This window comes from Phalacrocorax aristotelis, chromosome 6 (genome assembly GCF_949628215.1).
Source record: "Phalacrocorax aristotelis chromosome 6, bGulAri2.1, whole genome shotgun sequence".
In the NCBI taxonomy this organism is placed as follows: domain Eukaryota; kingdom Metazoa; phylum Chordata; class Aves; order Suliformes; family Phalacrocoracidae; genus Phalacrocorax; species Phalacrocorax aristotelis.
In genome coordinates this window covers 50,851,785-50,870,766 of record NC_134281.1, presented here as the reverse complement: position 1 = coordinate 50,870,766, position 18,982 = coordinate 50,851,785, and the positions used below count along the sequence as shown (strand labels likewise).

The window sequence follows — 18,982 nt, the reverse complement described above, 5'->3', positions numbered from 1 at the left end:
TCCAACACCCCGCTCAGAAAAAGACAGGCAAGAGTGATGCAGCCCTGAGTTACAGCCCTGCCTACAACCCAGTAAATCTGAGCTTCTGCCCGTACTGCAGCCTGCTGCTGCTCCAACTCTGTGCCCCCAGTGTTGTGCAGCTGGCAGATATACGGCCTGGTTGTCCCGGGCCAGGTCTCCCTCCTCATATCACTTTGATCCCTGGTGTGGAGGAGCTAGGGAAAACATAGAGCTCTGCCACTGTGCATGGTACTCTCAGTTATTCATCTGGGAGCAGGCTGCGGGACCATGAAACTCATCACATGTGTGAGCAAACGGGACGATGATTCAGTTCTCCAGCTGGGGCCACGCATCTGCACTCTTCAGCATGTTTCCAGCCAGATCCCGAGGCTGCACCGCTTGGCAGAGCCTCTTTTCTGAGGATGAATGCAGCATCCAGAGCAGCTGGAGGACTGCCCGACAGGGAGAGCATCTTGCCCAGCCTGGGGACCCCTGCCCTGCGCCACATGAGCCCTGCGCTGCCCACGTCCACCCCCAGCCCGAGCAATGCCAGAGCGCCCGAGGAGGGGAGCAGGCCCCTGGCCAGAGGAACAGCCATGTGTGTTTGCCATGCTGGGATGTGCCAGGGACCAAGAGCTCATCCAGTGTGCCCATCCTGCCCTGACACATCTTTGTCCTTTCCACCAGCCAGAGACCCTGCAGCCCTTTGGCTGACTCTCAGCATCCCAGCCTGGACCAGCTCTCAGAGCCGAGGCACATCCCACACACCCGGAGCAGCAGCCGCGGGGGTGGGAAGGGTGCAGGGCAGCGTCACTCACCTATCCCGCTGTGAGGCCTCCCTATGTGCTGTAGGTTCAGTCCTTTGTTCATGTCTAAGAGTCCATTCTTTGGCCAACTCCCCATGGCAAAGCTGTAGGCCTGGAAGAGAGAAGCAGAGGGTCAAACTGATGCACAGCCCACGTGCAGACGTGCTTTGTACTTGCCCAGGCCTGGTGGCTCCTGGGTCTGGATTGGGTCTGTGTTCACTGTTTTCAGTGCAGACCCGCACATTGCCTTCGCAGCAGCTCTCCTGGAGCTGCCTGCATAAAGCACCCTCACCCCAGCCTGTCTCATCTGATGCTTCTCAGAGTAAGAGGTGTCCAGGGCCTGTCCTTGTACAGGTGACAACCCTCACGAGGTTTGCTGGGCACTGTGCCAGATCAGCATCACCTGAGACCACCTTCACCATGCTGCAGTGAGCCATGGGCTGCAAGCTCATCCCACATGTCCCTGGGTTGCTCCAACACCGTCCCCCCAAGGATGGGGTTGGCAGCAGGAGTCAGCGGGGCTGGGAAAGGGGTGCCCATGCCCAGGCTGGCCTGGCTGGCAGTCCCCTTCCCCTCCAGCAGGCACAGTCCTCCCAGCTTCCCCTCTCCTTTCCATCCCCGGAGCCCCAGTTGCCTTGGGACTCTCCATCACCAGGAGCCAGCACTGCTCACCCCACTGCACTTCACCAATAGCCTGGCCGGAGGGAGCCTGCTCCATCTCTTCCATGTCCCCTGGCAGGGCTCCCAGCAGAAGAGAGACAGCCAGGAGCATGAGCTGCACAAAAACCCACCGGACAACGCAAACATGAAAGCAGCCAGGCCTCCATGTCACACACACGGCTGTAATTACAGCCTGACAGCCACGTATCTTCTTCATCTTGAGGAATTAAGCTCAGCGCTGCATTGTGAGCAGTAAGAAGGGCGCGTGGGCTTAGCGTTGCTTATGCCGGTGCTATCTCTGCTGCTGTGAGGGCCATTGTCCCCAGATGAGATCAGGTCAATCCAGCAGCCCCTATCTCCCTCCTGCAGCGGGGATCATCGCTAACTGCAGCCGTGGCGCAGCGGGGCAACGCTGACACCCTCCACGCTGGAAACACCAGGGGAAATGCTCTCTGCAGTGGAAATGGGGCAAGTGGACAAGTGGAGCTGAGCTGTCCCCCCCACCAGCCCACCACCCACCTGCCTGACACTGGGACCTGCTGCCAGTCCCTCTTCCCCTGCTACCTGCTGCTGTGCTGCTCTGCCCAGCATGGGGAGGGCTGGCCCCTACGCAGCCCCCGCGCCGGCAGCCCTCCAGGGAGCTACGGGGCTTGGGGGAGTTAATTTGTTACTGGCCTGCGTAACCATTCATGCTGCTTTGTTACTCCTGCCTTAGCAAAACAGAGGGCTCCACAGATAATTAATAGACAGCATTGCTAATCCTGTTGGGAGATGATTAGCAATTAAAACTCCTAATTAACTCTATGCATAATTCACTGAAATTACACTTTGTGTACACAACAGAGAGGTCTCCTTCGCCTTCAACAAACATGCTCTGGTATCTTCATCACCGTGGCTGGGATGCAGGTTGGCTGGCCGTGGGGCAGGGGGGAGCCGGGTGGTAGGGGTGCAGGATGGGATCCCGCCACCCACCTGCCGGGTGGCCCTGGGCGACGGCAGCAGCGGCTCTGTGTGTGGCTCCCTCTCCTGGGCTCTGTCCCAAAAAGCAAGCCCAGGCACAGCGCAGGAAGGTCCCCATGCTCAGCACCAGCAGATCCAGGCCCGGGGTCACCAGCAGTGAGGGCCATCCCTGGGGAAGGGTGTCCCCACATGCTTCGGAGGGAGGATGCATGGGACAGGAAGGGAGCAGGGCTGTCCCTGCACTGGGGCAAAGCAGGCTCTGAGCTACTCTATCGCAGGCTGCTTTCCCAACCCAGACATATCCCTCGGACCGCAGCCAGGAGCAATCGAGGAAGCACAGTGGGCACAGCAGGAGACTGGCAGGATTCCGGGAGAGCCACGGGGACAGCTCCTGGGAAGCTCCTGACAGCTGGGCACTAGTGCCAAGCCCAGCCTGCCTCCCCCATCCCCACAGCAGCAGTGTTAGCAGGGAGCCAACGGCACATGCCCCAGCCCCAGGATCGGCACCAGACCCATCTTTGCATTGCATTTTGCTTTCCTAATCAAGGTCATTCGGTACAGCAGCAATACCTGAGCAAACTAGCTAAGCAGCAGGGGTGGAAGTTGGCCTGACCACTGAAGGTCAAGTGTGCACTTATGCATATTCAAAGCTGCCTGCAGGATCGATCGGGTTTTAATTGTTTTTCCTGGGGTTTTGGAAGGAAGTGCCAGGGGCATTGATCAGTCCCAGACTCACACTTTGAGGTTGGCAGGGACCGTCACTCTGCTGCAGGCAGAGGGAAATGCAGGCAGAGAGGCAGAGATGAAGGCAGGCCAGGGGAGAGGGCAGCCAGCCCCGGCCGGGAGGAGGAGCCATTGCTGGGCTGCGTTGGAAAACAAAGTTTTTTAATTAAAATTGGCAATTCTGAGCCGCCTGCCGGCAGCAGCCACACAATCAAGAGCGAGGAGCTTTGCTGTTTAATATTTAAAGACAACGTTTAATCTTTAAACAGGAAAGTTCTTCTTCTGACTGTTAAAGTAAGGCAGAAAGTGCCGGAGGCTCCCTGACGCAGGGCTCCCCAGCCCGCCAGGGTGGCTGTGGCCGTCAGCTCGCCGCTGGCTCACCGCAGCCGCTGGGAAACCGGTACCATCCGCAGCTGTTCTCCTGCCAGCTCCTCTGCTGCTCCAGCCCTTCGCTGCTGCCAGCAGCAGTGCAGACCCCTGCCTCTTCAGTGCTTATCCCTATGGCAAACTGTGAGAAAGTCCGTGCCGCCCCTGGTTCCCTTGCAGGCTGAAGGCTTTAACAAAATGCCATGAAACCCCTTTTGCCAGGAAATCACACTAATCTGTCCCTCCCTCTGTTTCAGATCTGGTGTTGCAGGGACTAGGCTTTTCCCTTCCAGGTCAGACACTGAAGCAGGGCCAGGACCCCATGGCATTTTATTTTCATCTACATTTTAATTGATAAAAAATGCAGGCATCTTCTAAAAAAGCTATTTTAAAATGGTTTTGGTCAAAATTCTGATTTAGGGATGAACTCAGTGCCTCTGATCTGCTAAAAACCACACAAACGATATTTGCAGAATAATTTTCAAGCAGCTTGAACACAATTATTTCCATTCATATCAGCTCCTAGAAAGGTCTCCCTTTTTTCCTGATTTTGTTTTTAATTCTATGAAGGCTACATTTACCTCCCTGCCAATGCTGCTCTGAAGTCAGATGATTATTAATTGTATTTATTTACTTATACAGTCCCATAGGCATATGCAGCAGTTCACAGACAAATACCACCCTGGGTCCCTGATGCAGGGATCTCAAATCAAAGGTAAGCAGATACTCCTGTGATAAATGTGAGCTAACAGCAGCAGGGGATTAGGAACATACTGTGTTTCCACGCATACAGCCAGCACCATGGATAATCCACAAATCCACACCCTGTTAAAAGTGTCTGTATGGTGAGGTACGTCCTTAGGTAACTTGTACCTCACATAACCTGCAGAAATACCAAAAAACAAAGGTGGGGAGCTATTAGGGGATAAGACATGGGGGTACAGCAGCCTGGGGCAGGGAGATGCTGCATGTGCAGAATCACAGCATCTGGGGCTGGCTTTATAATAAAGCAAAGAAGGTCTGAGATCATTGTCCTGTTGCACCAGGTCACAGAACCTCCCGGTCGCCATGCTGCCTCAATTTGCAAAGGGCTTGAAACAAGAGCTCCATGGATCACCTCTAGTAGTGCTGGGCATCAGAGATGATCTTCTCAGGTGAGGCAAGAGTACATGGAAGACACACAGTGATGCTCAGCAGTGCCATGGTGCTGCTTGCAGGTAGAACATAGGATTTGTCCAGTTCTTGTAAAAACGGTGCCCAGTTTGGCACTGAGTCCACCCTGCTTGCTCTTGCTTTAAACCAGCCCGTCCCCAGCAACACAGGGGCTGGCAAGGTGGCAGCGCCAACACAGCCGGGTCCTGATGCCCCACCCCCTGGAGCTTGTTTGGGCTACACACCATGGTTTATAAGCAGCACAGCTGCAGAGAAGATGTTCCAGGGGGTCAGAAAATTCCCAGAACTGGAACTTGTCAAGCTGATGTATTGATCTAAGTGGACTGAATAATGCTCCATCATTTATTTATGGGGAAGTGCCCGGCACACTTCACAAAAACTGGTGTTCGGCAGTCACATTAAGGCAAGATTTAACGTCCTGCATCATGCAAACAGGGCACCTGCGCAGAGGTCAGGATGCTCACTTCCACTGGGAGCCTCAGAAATCCTTCCCGCAGGCGCAGGGAGGGACCGGACTGGTCCTCATGGAGCTGCTAAAGCTCTGCTAGGGCAACGTGCTGATGCCGACAGCCAGCCCTGGTCCTTTCCATGAGTGACAGTGCTGTGACCTGCTTGGCCAGTCCCCAGCCCCCCTGCCCTCCACTCAAGCTGCTGGCATTGCACTGCCCTGGGTGCTTTAGCTGAAGGGCAGGAGGGGAGTGGGCCTCTGTGCTTTGCAATGGCACAAGCATGTTCACAAACCACAGCATCAAGAACTGCCAGGACCGGCACAGAGCCCCCTCCTGCCCTGTCCAGCCCAGCGAGCCTGTCATTTTTCATGTCCCATCAAGAGGTTTTAAACATTTCACCCACTAATTGTAATTTTAATATTAATATGGACACTTCCAGGCAGGGAGAAAACAGTTCCTTTTGGAAAAAATTCCTCTGAGGAGCAAAGGGTCTCAGTGGTTTGAGAAGATGCTGACGTGAGGGTACTAAGGCATAAAAAAAAAGTGGTGGTTTTTGCTGAAAATTTCTATTAAGAACTTCAAAAAGACTCCTGAGAAAAACATGTTTTTAAACAGACAGAAAGCAGCTGTGAGATCTCCCCAGCTGCCCTCAGCTTGGGCAAGCAGCGGGTGCTGGCTGTGCTCGCTCAGGATCAGGCTGGGCACAGCAGCCAGCCGATCAGAGCCGACCCCCTGACATTTTCGCAATGGTGGAAATGGCTTCGTGACAGCAAAAGCATCTTCTTCCTCTTGTCATGTCAGCTGTGTGCTGTGTCTGCCCAAAATAAGCATTTCCCTCTAACTCCCCTCATTCTGCTGCTGCCACGATGAGGTGTCAAGGTTTTGTATTACTTTGTATGGTAGGAAGAAAAAAAGGTCATGTCTACGACTAAGTGGGCTTTTAAACACAGCTTAAAATGTTTCCAGTGCCACCCAGTAACTGCAAGGTTTTGGGGCTGGGGGTGTCTTTGAAGCCAACACCACATGGCACCCAAGACATCGGGGACTCCACACCGTCCCTTGACATCCCATTTCAATTGCATGCCACCTGAAGGCCACTTCAAGGATGGGATGTGGACATTTCTTGCTGGGATTTCTTGCCATGCAGACTTTCTGGCACAAACGAAGGCAAATCTAATGACAATTAGGGCCTGACCCCACTGCCAAATTGTTTAGTAGCAAGGCTGCTGGATCGGGGTTGAATGCAATTAAAGAAGAGGCAGGTAATGAATAAGCAGCTTGCCAAGCCCTGGCTGACAACGGCAGAGCTCCTCTGCTGCAGGGAGGGCATGGAGCAAAGCTCGGCCGGCAGGACGGAGACACGGAGCCTGGGATGGCTCAGCCCCAGCAGCACTGGAGCCCGCCACCCTCGCTGGCTGTCAGGAGGTAGGAGCTAAACCCAGGTGTAACGTGTCCCTTTTAAGCAGTTTAGTCAGAAGTGCTGCCACATTCACAGCTTTTCAAGTATGTTTAAATCACTTACAAAAGCAGGATTAAACGATCAGGAATTCCATTTAATAGGACAAATAAAGAAATAACAATCTACTCCATCAGCCCTGCAAAAGGCAGGTTTGATTTAAGAAAAAAAAATAAAAAAATAAGTATAAAAGAGGGAGATAAAAAAGGAAAGGGGGGTGGAAAAAAAAGGATAATGTGTGTTTACTCAAGCAAAGAAAAAAATATTTAAGTGATGTAGAGGAGAAGATTGCGGTAACTAGTGAAGAATAACATCGTCTGCTTTGCTGTCAAATCACACAAGAATTTCAGTAATAGATTCTCATTCTGACACTCAATTCAATTCGAAGGTGATCCTGCTTTATCCCAACACATCAAATATTAAACACTCGTATTAGCCAGGGTGCCGTCGCCTTTCCTGGCTTAGACGCGGCAGGAAGCTTTTCCCCCTACTTTCTCTTACTCACTATAATATTCTCAATGTTATCTAAACATGCCTTCATACACTGGGGTTCCTTATCAATCCCATTTGGGGGGGTGTGTGTGTGTACTTAAAACGGTATTAGTTTGGGGGGCTTTTATTATTATTATTTCCAAAGCCTTTCAATTTTGTGTGGAAAAAGCTTAGAAAAAAAAGGCGGAGGGAGGGGAGGCGGCGAGAGAGGGAGAGGGAGTGCGGGAGCGAGAGAAAGTATAAGAAAGGGAAAAGCAGCCAGCAGCTCTTGTTTGACTGATGCCTTTCAACAAGGGCAGTCTAGCTTGTCAAAGCCCGGGCTTGAGATGAATTGGCATATCTATTCAGCCTGCCTCTGGATGTCATGCAATACAGTTTCATATTCCCAGATAAGGCATGATAAGCAATTGCTGCCCTGACACCAACTCTATCCATCCCTGCCTTTCTGTCCACGCGCATTACAGATCTCTGCTGTGCTGCTAATAAGAAGCACTTAATTTTTACCAACGCAGCAGCAAGAAGGGCCTCCAGACTGACCAGGTACAGCATTAACACTGTTTATGTTTAATTACTTTTTCTTGGTGCACCAAGCTCTCCGAACACTTGCGAGTGGCACTTGGTGCACGAAAACAACTTTTGCCCAACATGGCACCCACCAAAGCCTCAGATTAAACACCTGTGCTAATAATTAAGGGGTAGGGGTGACAAGAGTAGAGGACGTTTATCCTCTGCTAAATAAGTCGGCAGCGTCACTGATCAGGAGGTGGTTTGGCTGGGGTTTGGATACGGAGAAGATGCGAGTGGTGCCCTTTCCCAGGGAACATCCCTCTCTGGAGCACAAACACCACCACAGCTGCAGGGGGAAGGAGAGGGGCTGGCACACCCTACGCTGGGACACCACGAGTGGGTCAGCCCCACTTAGGCAGAAGCAAGTGCTGCCCTTGGAAATTCCTGCCGTTGCCAGCACCCTGCCGTGGGAGGATGGGATCTGGACACAATCCTCCCACATTGCCAAAAAGGTGCTGGGACCCTGCCTGGTGCTCTGCCCTCTTCACGCGATGGCAAGTGAAGGTTTTTTGGAGAGCAGTGCGACACAGCCACCTTCTCACATGTCCTGGACAAGCAGGGAGCTCTCGCCACCTTCCCAGCCCTACCCGGTCTTGCTGAGCAAACTCTGGCAAGCCCAGCTGGTGTCCACCTCAGCCCATTTGCGAAGCTGGTTTTAAAACAGCCACATCTTTATGCCTCACATCAGGCAGTAAATTAACCAAACAAAGAAACGAACAGTCTAGTTTTTGGAAAGGTGAGCACTGGGCACACAGGAGCTGCCTGGCTCTGCCCGCCTTTGGGAAGTGCTTCACAGAGGCGAGGTGCCCTCAGCCCATGGGAGGAGGACAGGACAAGCTTAAGGGAAGGCAGCAAGGAGTCAGATAAGATGCAGAGGATGCAGCATAACTGTAGGTGCTTTCTCCTTATTAAAATAAGCAGCTCATGCCATCAGATCTCTGTCCGTAGCAGCACTGCAAAAGGGAGACTGAGGCATGCAATGATCCCATGCCTGGCCCTTTTACCACTCAGACACACACCTGAGCAGCCTCAGCCTGCCCGCAATACCCCCGCTGAGCCACAGCCGTAACTTCAGGGGAGGCAGGATGGACCCTGCAGCCACCAGCAGCCCTTCTCTGGGGTGCATTTGAATGCGGTGACCCTGCTGGGCAGTGGGGAGGTGACCCTGCTGTTGGGCAGGATTAGCACATGCCCTGGCTTAGGCTGCAATAGAAACACACCAGTGTGCCTGCCTCTGGAGTGTCAAAGTGCCAAGCGGTTTAGGCTTCACGTTTCCCTGTGTTTGAACAAGAACAGTCTCTGCCTTGCTCCCAGGCTAGGGATTATCCTGGATAAAATGTTCTCGACTGCTGTGTGCTCTGTGGCTGGTGACACACTAGGTTAATGCCGTGGAGACCTGGGTCCAGGCCCTGGGTTTGGTCACAAGCAAAACAAAGCTACAGGTCTGGTCCCTTGGAGGGCTGGGAAATAGAGCTGGGGTGTGGACAAGCCAGTGCTGGCCCAGGAGAGGGGACAAGCAGACCCATAAACTGCCAAGAGAGCAGCTGAAGGACAGGGGCTGCTGGCAGGACCGGGGGTCTGGGCTCGGGGTCAGGTGGCCGAACAGAGCATCGCAGCAGGAACCCAGGGGCTGCTGTGGAGACAAGGGGCTGGAGGACACATGCCCAGTGCCTTTCCCAGTCCGGGACAAGCAAACCTGCCTTGAGCCACAGGTAATGTCTGTTTGAACAGGGCTGCCTTCTCGCAGTGCCCTGGCATTTCTGACTTTACCGCAGGGCCACGAAGACCCAGGCTGGGTTACACTGATGTATGCAATCAGGTCCCAATGCTGAGATACACAAGCAGCTCCCAATTAGTGCCTGAAAGGCAGAGACACATGATGATGTGGCAAGCAGCTACTAGGGAGTACCTACACACAGCTGATTTACCCCTCCAGCCCTGGGAAGGATGGGCTCATGTCCTGCGGTGCCGTCCCCCAGGGACCGCCCCAGCTCCTGGAGGGCCAATTTAAGCAGGAAAGCGGTGCTAAGCCTTTCCCCACCGCAGCATGATGGCTGGCAGAGTGGGGAAGCCAGGTATGACACCAAGGAAAACTCACAAACACTTCATGGGTGATGCACCACAGCCATGGTTGTCTCTCCACACAGACAAGAACGGACCAGTCCGATTCTGGCTGCTCATGGGGAAACTGGAGGTTCAGGGGAAAGGGGAAGATGCCTCCAATGGTGCTGGAAAACAGACAAATGTTGGCACCGCCCCAAAATCAAATCCACTGTCAGCCCCTGGATTCATGAGGACAGAAAACAGCATGATGGGGCCCCAGCAGATGCGCCACACTGCAGAGCTGAGCCGCTGGGGCAGCAGCAAGGTGGACATGTCTCACCTTCCTTGGATTTAACCGGAGATTAACAACCACCAAAGAGAGCTGTGATTTTGCCATATTACATGCAGATGAGTAACAGTATCCACTGATCACACCCTCCTCTTTCCAGGGCCACCAAGGATGGCTGCGATGCTCAGACATGCCCCACCACCCCCCAAACACGCACCCCTTTAATCTAACCCCATGACTTTCCAAGCAAAGCCAGCACTGAGCTCGCTGTCAAAACCTTCAAGCCCTTCCAAAAGGGGTATTTTCCACCCTCGATTTCTATTTTTACACACACACACACACACACGCTCGCCTCTCCCTCGCTCGCTGTTTAATTTCCGTGTGAGAGGGAAGCAGGTGCCCGTGCTCCCGTGAGCTCTCCCTTCTCTAGGTTTTTTTTCCCTTCTTGGATCCTGCCCCATTAGTTTAGTGCCCAGCCATCTGCGACGTCTCCTGTAATGCTGTCCCCCTTGTGTACCAGGGAGCTTTTCCATTAGCGCCTTTAATATTCTGACACCTTAGCACAGGCTGCTATTACATTCAAACACTGATCGCCCTGTGAAATTACATCGCAGGGCTTGCTAAAATGGAATTGTGTATAATCAGGCTCCTCCATGCACTGTCAGTCCCATCACAAATACAACGTAAAGCAGGCTTATGGATGGGCTTAGCAGCTGCTACAAGTGTATTTTTTTTTAATAGATGAAGTATCCCTTATTTAAAGCATTTCCTTAAGAAAAAAAAACAACCAACAGTGAAAGACAAATCAACAGCTGCTGCACTATGTTAACCATACCACCGGTCTCTTAAAAACATGTTATTTACTAAGGTAGCTATCTGTTTATCTATAACTATATCAAACAGAGAAGGAGGACGAGATAAAGATAGTTAAACAGACAGCCGAGGAGATATCTGCCACTGGGAAATAATAGCTAAATAAAAAGTACCATTATTTACTCCAGAGAGGGGAGGAGGGAGAGCCAGCGCTTTCCTCCCCGTGCCGCACAGCCAATAACACATGGCACAGAGCTGCCATGGGAGCCTCCAGTTTATAGGGGCAGCCCATGCCAGCCTGCACGTGCCCCAGCTTGCCTGGCTCCAGCCCGCTCATCTGCCCATGACCGCGCCAGATAAATCTGGGGGAAAAAACATCCAGCTCAGGACCCAAATATGGCACCTCTCCGGGGAGGCTGTGGTGCGGGGAAGGCGAGAGAGGACAGGGCAGCCATGCTGCTGCTCGGCGGCTGGCTTGGCAGGGCAGCGCCCCACCTCCATGCAGGCTGAGAGCAGCTCACATTAAGGCCAAATGGTCCATGGCAGAGGGCCTGGGTGCGTTCCTGCAGGGGAGGCTGGTTTCTGCGTGGCTGGCACACAAGGGACCAACTCCCCGGCTTTTTTTTTTATTTTTTATTCCAGCTAAGGAAATGATGGATTAGGACAAAGGTATTTCAGGAGGATGCAGGAAGCAGCAGGGACACAGATGATGTGTCAGAGAAATGAGCTCCCGAGCTCTTTGGCTCAGAGTTCAAAATGCTGCCTCTTACCATGCCCTAAAGGTTAGTCTGTCTGTCTGCTGTGAAATGCGACGGCACATTGCCTGAAGGGAGATTTCCAGAGGCACTGTGACCCTTCCGCTATCTCCTCGGATGAGCCTCTGCAGGAATGATGAGATTGTAGCTCATTTCCACACACCTTGAAAGAGCCGGGCTGGATCAAACGTGCTGGAAGCAGAAGCAGCACATCCCTGGGACTCATCCTCACCTCCTGGCAGGGAGCGTGCTCCTGCTGTGGGAAACCATGTCCACCCCACCGAAACACCGATGCTCTGACATTGCCTTTCTTCCTAAACCAGGACAAAAAACCCAAAATATTGTCTTATTTCACTGTGTGGGAACCGTTATACTTGGGAACCATGAAGTAAAACCCAGTGACAGAAATGCTGCTTTCTGGAAAGGAGCAATCTACTCCTGTGCAAAACACTGACATGACATTTTGACTCCAGTTTTTCCAGTGCAAAACAAAGCCATTTGTCCAGAGCAAACACACTGCTCCTTTGCACCACTCACAGCATGTCTCAGTACACCGTGCTCTGGACATTTTCAGAAGGGATATGTCTGGTGATGATTCGGCTGCTGTGTCCAAATCTTGCCAGACAGGGGAAGGATGGGACTGCGAGGGGCAGAGACCCACAGACAGGTCACCAAGAGAAAAGCATAGGGAAGATGGTGTATGACTGCACATCCTTTCACATTGCAGGTGCAAGGCAAGGCAGTTCAATCCTCTGGTTTTCGCTACCCAGCATTTTCAAGGTTAGGTGCTTGCAGGCTGGCAGTGAGGGATGGATGCTGGGAGACCAGCAGGTTCACATCTCAGTTTCAGAACCTGTTCTTGAAACCCAGGCCCTAAGGGATGGGAAAGAAATCGGAGGGTGATCCTGCAGGACCTTCTCAACACTTCTGTTCACTTGTCTGCGTGTCTGATCACATCCACCTCTCCCTCTGCTCACATCCTACAACTCCTTCCACACTCGCATGTCCACCATGCCCTCCTGGGACAGATCCAAGACCTTCTCCAAAGCTCACCTCTGGACAACGCAGAGAAATTGGCCCATATCGGACAGACCAGAGGGGAATGGAAACATGTGCCCTGCTCCCCCTTACCTCCTCCTCCCAGACAGCAGACTCTCAGGAACAAAACCCAATCTTTCATATTTGGTACAGCATCAACCCAGCAGAGCTGCCGGGGCCTCTGAGTGCTACTGCTCTGCAATAATTGAATAAAACAGAGTTTCTCAGCACTCCCACAAGATGCAAAGCCACTCAGAGGAGAGGCAGCTGGAAGAGCAAGAGAAAGGCAAGAGAACACAATGCATGAGGCATCAGGGAAAAGATCAATAAAGATTACGAGGGCAGCAGCCGCGTCCCTTGCCTGCGTCGGAGGCTTTCATGGCTGCAGTGAGGGAACACCAAGGAAAGTTAACAAGGCACTGCCGCGCCGGTGCCTGGGGATGATACCTGTCTAATCAAAGGTAGAGTTTACACTGGATCATCTAAGCAGCAGCTCTTCCTCATGATTGTTGACTCAGGTCAGGGTTAAGACTGAGGAGGTTAAAGCAGAGGCGCCTCTAAGAGCTCTGATGGATGCAAACACCAGGCAAGCAGGCAACGCATGCGGCGTGCACCGGCACAGCCTACCAGGGCAGCAGGCGGCAAAATTAAGGGTCCCCAGTTTCGATGGAAGAACAAACAGAAGGAGATGATCTGAGGGACCTGGCAGCACACCGCTATAGAATCGATTTGGAGACAGGCCAGGAAAGCAGAGAATAAAGGGACCCAAGGGGAGGACATGGTAAGGTCCTGAGAAGAGGCTATTAGAGGCTTGGCGGGATGAATTGCAGCAGCTATGGCCAGGCATGAGTAGGGCTGGCCACCTGGACTGAGAAGAGGGGACCAGCACTGTGTTATGGTGCTGAGATGGTCAGAGGGGAGATCATGACATGGATGATAGAAAATGCCTCAACTCATGTCTCCCAGGGGAGTGGAAGGCATCTCCACAGCTCTTTGGTGCCACCAGTCTCACTGACTGCCAGCCAGGTTGGGCTGGGCTCCTGCAAGGACAGAGGCAGCAACCAACCACCCTCTCTTGCAGCCAGGGTCTCCTTACTGGGCAAGCTGGGACACTCTCTGGTTATGGCTTTTATCTGCAGTTCTGCTTGTAGTAAGGCGGTGTGGAGGGCTGTGACACTCGGCCCCATGGATGCCCTCAGGCCCCAGTCCCTGTAGAAGGAGGCATCACTGCCTTGCCGCTGCCGAGGCCCAGATTCAGTGGCTCAGCGGGCCCTTCCCTGCCAGTGCGCCTGGGAAACGCTATTAGGATTTGCCTAGTTGCTGCCTGCTGATGATCGGAGACCTGAGGAGCAGGTCCCAGGAGCACATGCCCAACAGAGTTATTACTGCGTGTGAGTAGCAGAGGGATGGCCCACACACAGTCACAGCCCAAGCATGGAGCTGTGGGGTCATGCAATGCTCACCCTACCCCCCTCAGCATCCTTCAGCTGCCCTGTGAACCTGTCCCTAACCTACATGTGCTGTCTCAGCTCTGGCTACAGCTGATGGAAACAAGGAGAGCAAGTGAGAAGAAAAGCCCCCTGGCACGGAGCTCGTCTGCAGCAGAGGGCTGGAGGGCTGAGATGTAATGAGGTTCATGGGCCGTCTAGAAAGCGCTTGGCCATGGAGCGCCTGGCTTTCCTGGCCACAGAGCTGTGCCAGGCAGCCCGCCTGCTGCCTCCTGCCAACATGCCAGCAAAGAGCAAGCGGCTGGTATGGAACAAGGTGTCCCAATTAGCTCTCCACTGATCTAATTAGATCTCCATGGGGAGGACTGGAGCTGGAGAAATGACACAGCTGCCTCCTTGACCAGACACTCAACCTTTCCCGCCTGCAGCATTTTATTTTTCAGATTTTTAACTTGCAGTACCTTTTTTGTCCAGCTCAGCAGAACCTGCCCTGCCTCAAGTCCTGCCACAGTTCCTCACCAGCAAAGAGCAACTATGTGTGTACACAAACAGGCGTTCAGTGACAGCACACAGCATCCAAGCTCTCTGCTCCTGTGTCGGGGAACAGCTGCCGGGGTTGCAAATCAGAGGTGTAAGGAGAGAGACAAGTGGCACCAGGAGGCAGAGCCGATCAGGAAGACATGGCAGAGCACACCAGGTCCCTCTCACTCCCCCCCGAGCGAGAGCAAGCCATGCAAGCGTGCCTGCCTTCCCTGCTGCCACTCCACACCACCCCAGAGAGCTGGCAAACGAGCTTCAAACCAGCCCGCTCCTTGTAATCGGAGTCAGTCAGTGTGTGTGTTACGCTTGAGTTGATGGCTGGTGTTAAATTCAATGCCTTGAGTATTGATTTCCTCGCACATCCCGGACTTTGTTAAAGGGTTAGCCGTGAACTGAGATCAAAGGGAGGTTAACTCGTTTCTCATAAGTGGTAAAGCAGACCTCTAGCAAAACCGGGCGCCAGGCCTCCTCCGCAGAGGATGCTCCGTGCATGTTGTTAGCTACTCTGGTCACCTCGAAAGCCAGATAAAGCCGCAAAGCTGCCTCAAAGCAGGGAGATAAAATGATGCTGACAACTTCCCATGGACCCCCAAGCTATTATAAGTGCACATCATGGACGGGCAGTGTAGGCCAGCGTGCTCCTCCTCCCCAACCTGTCCCTGAACCACGGGGAGCTGCTCCCCTTACTCAGCCATGGGAAAAGGGGGGAAAGCAAGTCTTTGTCAGCTCACCCTAAAGAGGCTGCCCCCGAGGGGCTCGAGAGAGGGAGGGAGCACTCCCCAGGAAGATTAGGGTGTCCTAGAACCGCGGGTGGGAGCGGGGAAAGACATAGAGCTGCTCCCTGAAGGACTGTCTGGCAGGGACACGACTCCCTCCCCGCCATGGCCAGGTGAAGAGGATACCATCACTTGAGCTGATGCCACCAACAGCACTGTCTCAACATGCATGGCACCTGCTTGCTCCATTTTATTTTACTCCCCTTTCTTGGCTTTCCCTGCCCCACACAGAGTAATTCTGGCACTGACAGCACCAAGATCAGCAGGTTTTGCCAAGGCAGTAAGAGTTAAGTGCACAAATAATGTGGCACTAACAGCGTTTTGGCTTTACCTTTGTAATTTTTAAGGGAATGAGGCAGGGAAAGAGGTGTAGAAGACAATCTGGAATTGTTATCACTAGTATTAATGAAGGCCCAGAGGCTCACAGCAAGAAGCATCCATTTCAGATGAACATCTGTCAACAATAAGAGGTAAAATTTCAAAAGTAGCTAAGGTACTTTGGAGCTTCAATCTCAGCAACTTCCCGGGAGGCTTAAGCACCCAAGTAATTTCTAACAGGCCCCTAAGTCATCTTGTCACCAATGCTATTTCTCAACCCCTCTCCTCTACCCCAAGAACTACTTACAGCACAGTCCAGCTTTTCAGCAGTCATGTTGTTCTTCAACCAGATTAATTTGGTTTCAGTGGCACTGTATCTTCCACTGCAGGGTGACACCATGAGCGGTCCCCACCTCTCCCAGCAGACATGCAGCTTGAGCTGCAGAAAATGCAGCACACTTTGCCCTCCCACCCCTAAAAAAAACCAACCCAAAGCAACCCAGCAATGCTGGTGGTGTAATTCCCCCTGTCCTGCAGCATCTGGAGGGAAGAAGGCCCAATCACAGCCCATCTTGGGGGTGGCACCCTCAGTGGGAGCTTTATTCCCAAGCACCTATAGTCACATTTGACTATGAGGTCCTCCCTAAGGTGCTAAACAGGTACTCCCCCACCCCTTCTCCCCTCTCCCAAACTCCCGCCACCCAGCACTCCCCCAGCAGCCGATTTGTTTTTACATGAATGGTTTATACCATAGTGCTTAGGGAATATCTGCTCAGTGCCCAGCATACCAAGTGCCGAAGATTTCACTTAAACTCTCAGCATCTGTGTATCTCAACTAAATTAAGCTATTTGCTATAAAAGAGCACAATGACAGTAATGGAATAATAACAGCATTAATAAAACACAACAATCCTCGAATGAGAAGCGGACGCATCAGCTAGCTTCAACCAAGAGAAGAAGGCTATTTTAAAATCACACACAAAAACCATCTGGGGGTGGAGAAAACCAACAAAAGCTCTGAAACTCAGAGGTCAGACTGAAATTATGTTTTTAACCTCGAAAGAAAGATGCTTGCCAGAGCCTTCCCAGCCAGAGCGCTCCCCCACCAGCTGGAAATGAATTTCCACAGCTTCCAGCAAAACAAGGGCTTAAAATGGGAATTTCTGTGGGGGCATGCTGGCTCCACAAATGGTATGTGGGAGCACTCTTAGGAGGGAGGACACAGAATCAAAAGCCTGAAATAGAAATGACCCCTCCAGCATCAGCAAGGTTTGTAACCCAGCTCCTGGGACAGATGCATTGGAGCAGGGGGTGATGCTGTGCTGAACGAACGTGTGAATGCTGAGCTAGTGATGCAGGGCCAGATGCTGGTGCATCATTATGCAAACATCCAGATGTCTCAAGTTAAGCACACTGCCATTCCCCCCTTGGTTGGAAAAGTCGCCTTCATTCCATCCACAAATTCCTCCTCCTTCCTTTGTTTTGGATGAGGCTGAGCCTAAACACAGCACCTTCAGTTTCAAAGTCACCTACACACTGTCTCGCAGGGATAAGATAACCCTGGGGACCTGCAGTGGGGTTGGGGACAGGTGTACCTGTGTCCTAATCACAGCTCTGGGAGGCCACATCCCCTTGCTAGCCCCTTTTTACAGGAGAAGGAGACTTAGCACTTGGTGACGATCAGAGCAGTTAATGTGCATTAAGCATGTCATGCTTTATCTCTGAGGTCTTGCCACAGTCCCATCCTGCCTAAGGCAACACCCCAAACTATCACTTGCCTTGGGGGAGACTGGGAGGGTGGGTGACAGTTGTTTCCCTGGAAAGGGAGTAGATGGAAGGAGACCTCTATGTTCACCACCAGTTTCTTCTTCACCACCATTTGAGAAGGACCAGTAGCAGGTTTGTGCCAGCAGCAGGTAGGGTCTTTGTGCTTCTCCTGCAGGCACATTTCTCTAGCCGAGCCTTGTCCCAGGCCACGGGCAGAGTCCTTTTCTTACCCAGGCTCCCGTTTAGCTGGCTGCCTCTGCAGAGGGTACATGATAGCTGCTCCTCTCCTCGCCCCAGCTGCCCAGAGCCCACGTGCAGATCCTCCCAAGGATAATGCGGCAGGGATGGATGTCACCTCTGCTCACTGACATAGAAGGAAACACGACCCAGGTCACAGTCCTGCAGGCAGGCTCACTGCTGCCTCCCTGCCCTCTGCGGCGTGGCCGGAGCCAAATGCAGACAGCTGAGTGATTCCTGATTCCAAAAATGGCAGAATTAGGCAGACGGTGGGGAGTAGCTGGCTGGCTTTCCCAAAGCACAGTGGGTACCATGTTTGAGTCCACCTGCCTTTTAAAAAGGAGCCGAGAGGGGCTGGCAGGTCAGTGGTATAGTGTCCATAGTGCCCAGGCTCACATGATGCAAGATGGCTGGAAGCCCTCTGGGTACAGGTCCACAACACAAGTCCCCCTGCTCATCCCAAGCAGACAATTTCAACTTGGCTGACCTATTTCCTCCAGCTGATCCACAAGACAGCGCTCCCAACTTACACCTTTTTAAATTCCTGTGGAGAAAAAGCCAAAGCAGTGTTGCCCCAGACTCGAACAGGCTGCAAGTTTCTTTGTTTTCATTACAATTTCCAATCCTGATGCCGATGCCTTTATTTTTTTTTTAGCCATTTCTGCTCTGCCCCCCGGAGGTGCTGCTGTGATTGAATGAAACACGACCCCAGGCTCTAATAAGTGTATTTCAATTACATCTGTCACCATGTAACAATGTAATGATATATCATGTGATATTAAATCCATAGTAATCATATCAGCGATTTTTTTAATAGTGAACTAATCACATTATTACATCCCAATAATTAACAACAGAAGGCCTAAAAAACCTGGATATAAAGAAGAAAGCTCAAAGGGTCCCCAGCTCCTGCCTGGGAGAGGCCCAGAGGAGAGCAGGATGGTGAGCCACTGCCAGGTGGTCATGGCATGGCAAGTAGCAAGGGCAGAGAAGTTTTGCATGGGGAGCATTGTGCAGAACAGTCAGGTAAGACCAGATTCTTCCCCAGTCCCAGATTAAAGAAGTGAGTATTTTGGAGCTGGGAAGAGAAACTTGACATGTCCCATCTTGCCCATTATTGCTCCCTTCTCCTCTGCTGCTCCTGCACTGCCACTTTTCGTCCAGCAAACCAATCACCCTGCTCCGCAAAGCGCCTTGCAAAGGTGCTGTCCTGCTGCAGGCAAGCACTACTAATGCCCCACTGCAAGGATGGTGTCTTGAAAAGGAAGGACTGATCCTACCAACGCATCCTTACCGGGCTCCTGGA

The 18,982-nt window shown here is 52.4% G+C and overlaps 1 protein-coding gene across 3 annotated transcripts in view; it reads right to left on the bottom strand.

The window, feature by feature from the left end:
* ERI3 (ERI1 exoribonuclease family member 3) overlaps positions 1-18,982 on the bottom strand; it is a 135,177-nt gene that overhangs the window by 38,169 nt on the left and 78,026 nt on the right. For all 3 annotated transcript variants that reach the window (XM_075097821.1, XM_075097816.1, XM_075097819.1), the window contains one exon: positions 819-918. In XM_075097821.1, coding sequence (XP_074953922.1) covers positions 819-918 — 100 coding nt within the window. The remainder of the gene's footprint in view (positions 1-818; positions 919-18,982) is intronic.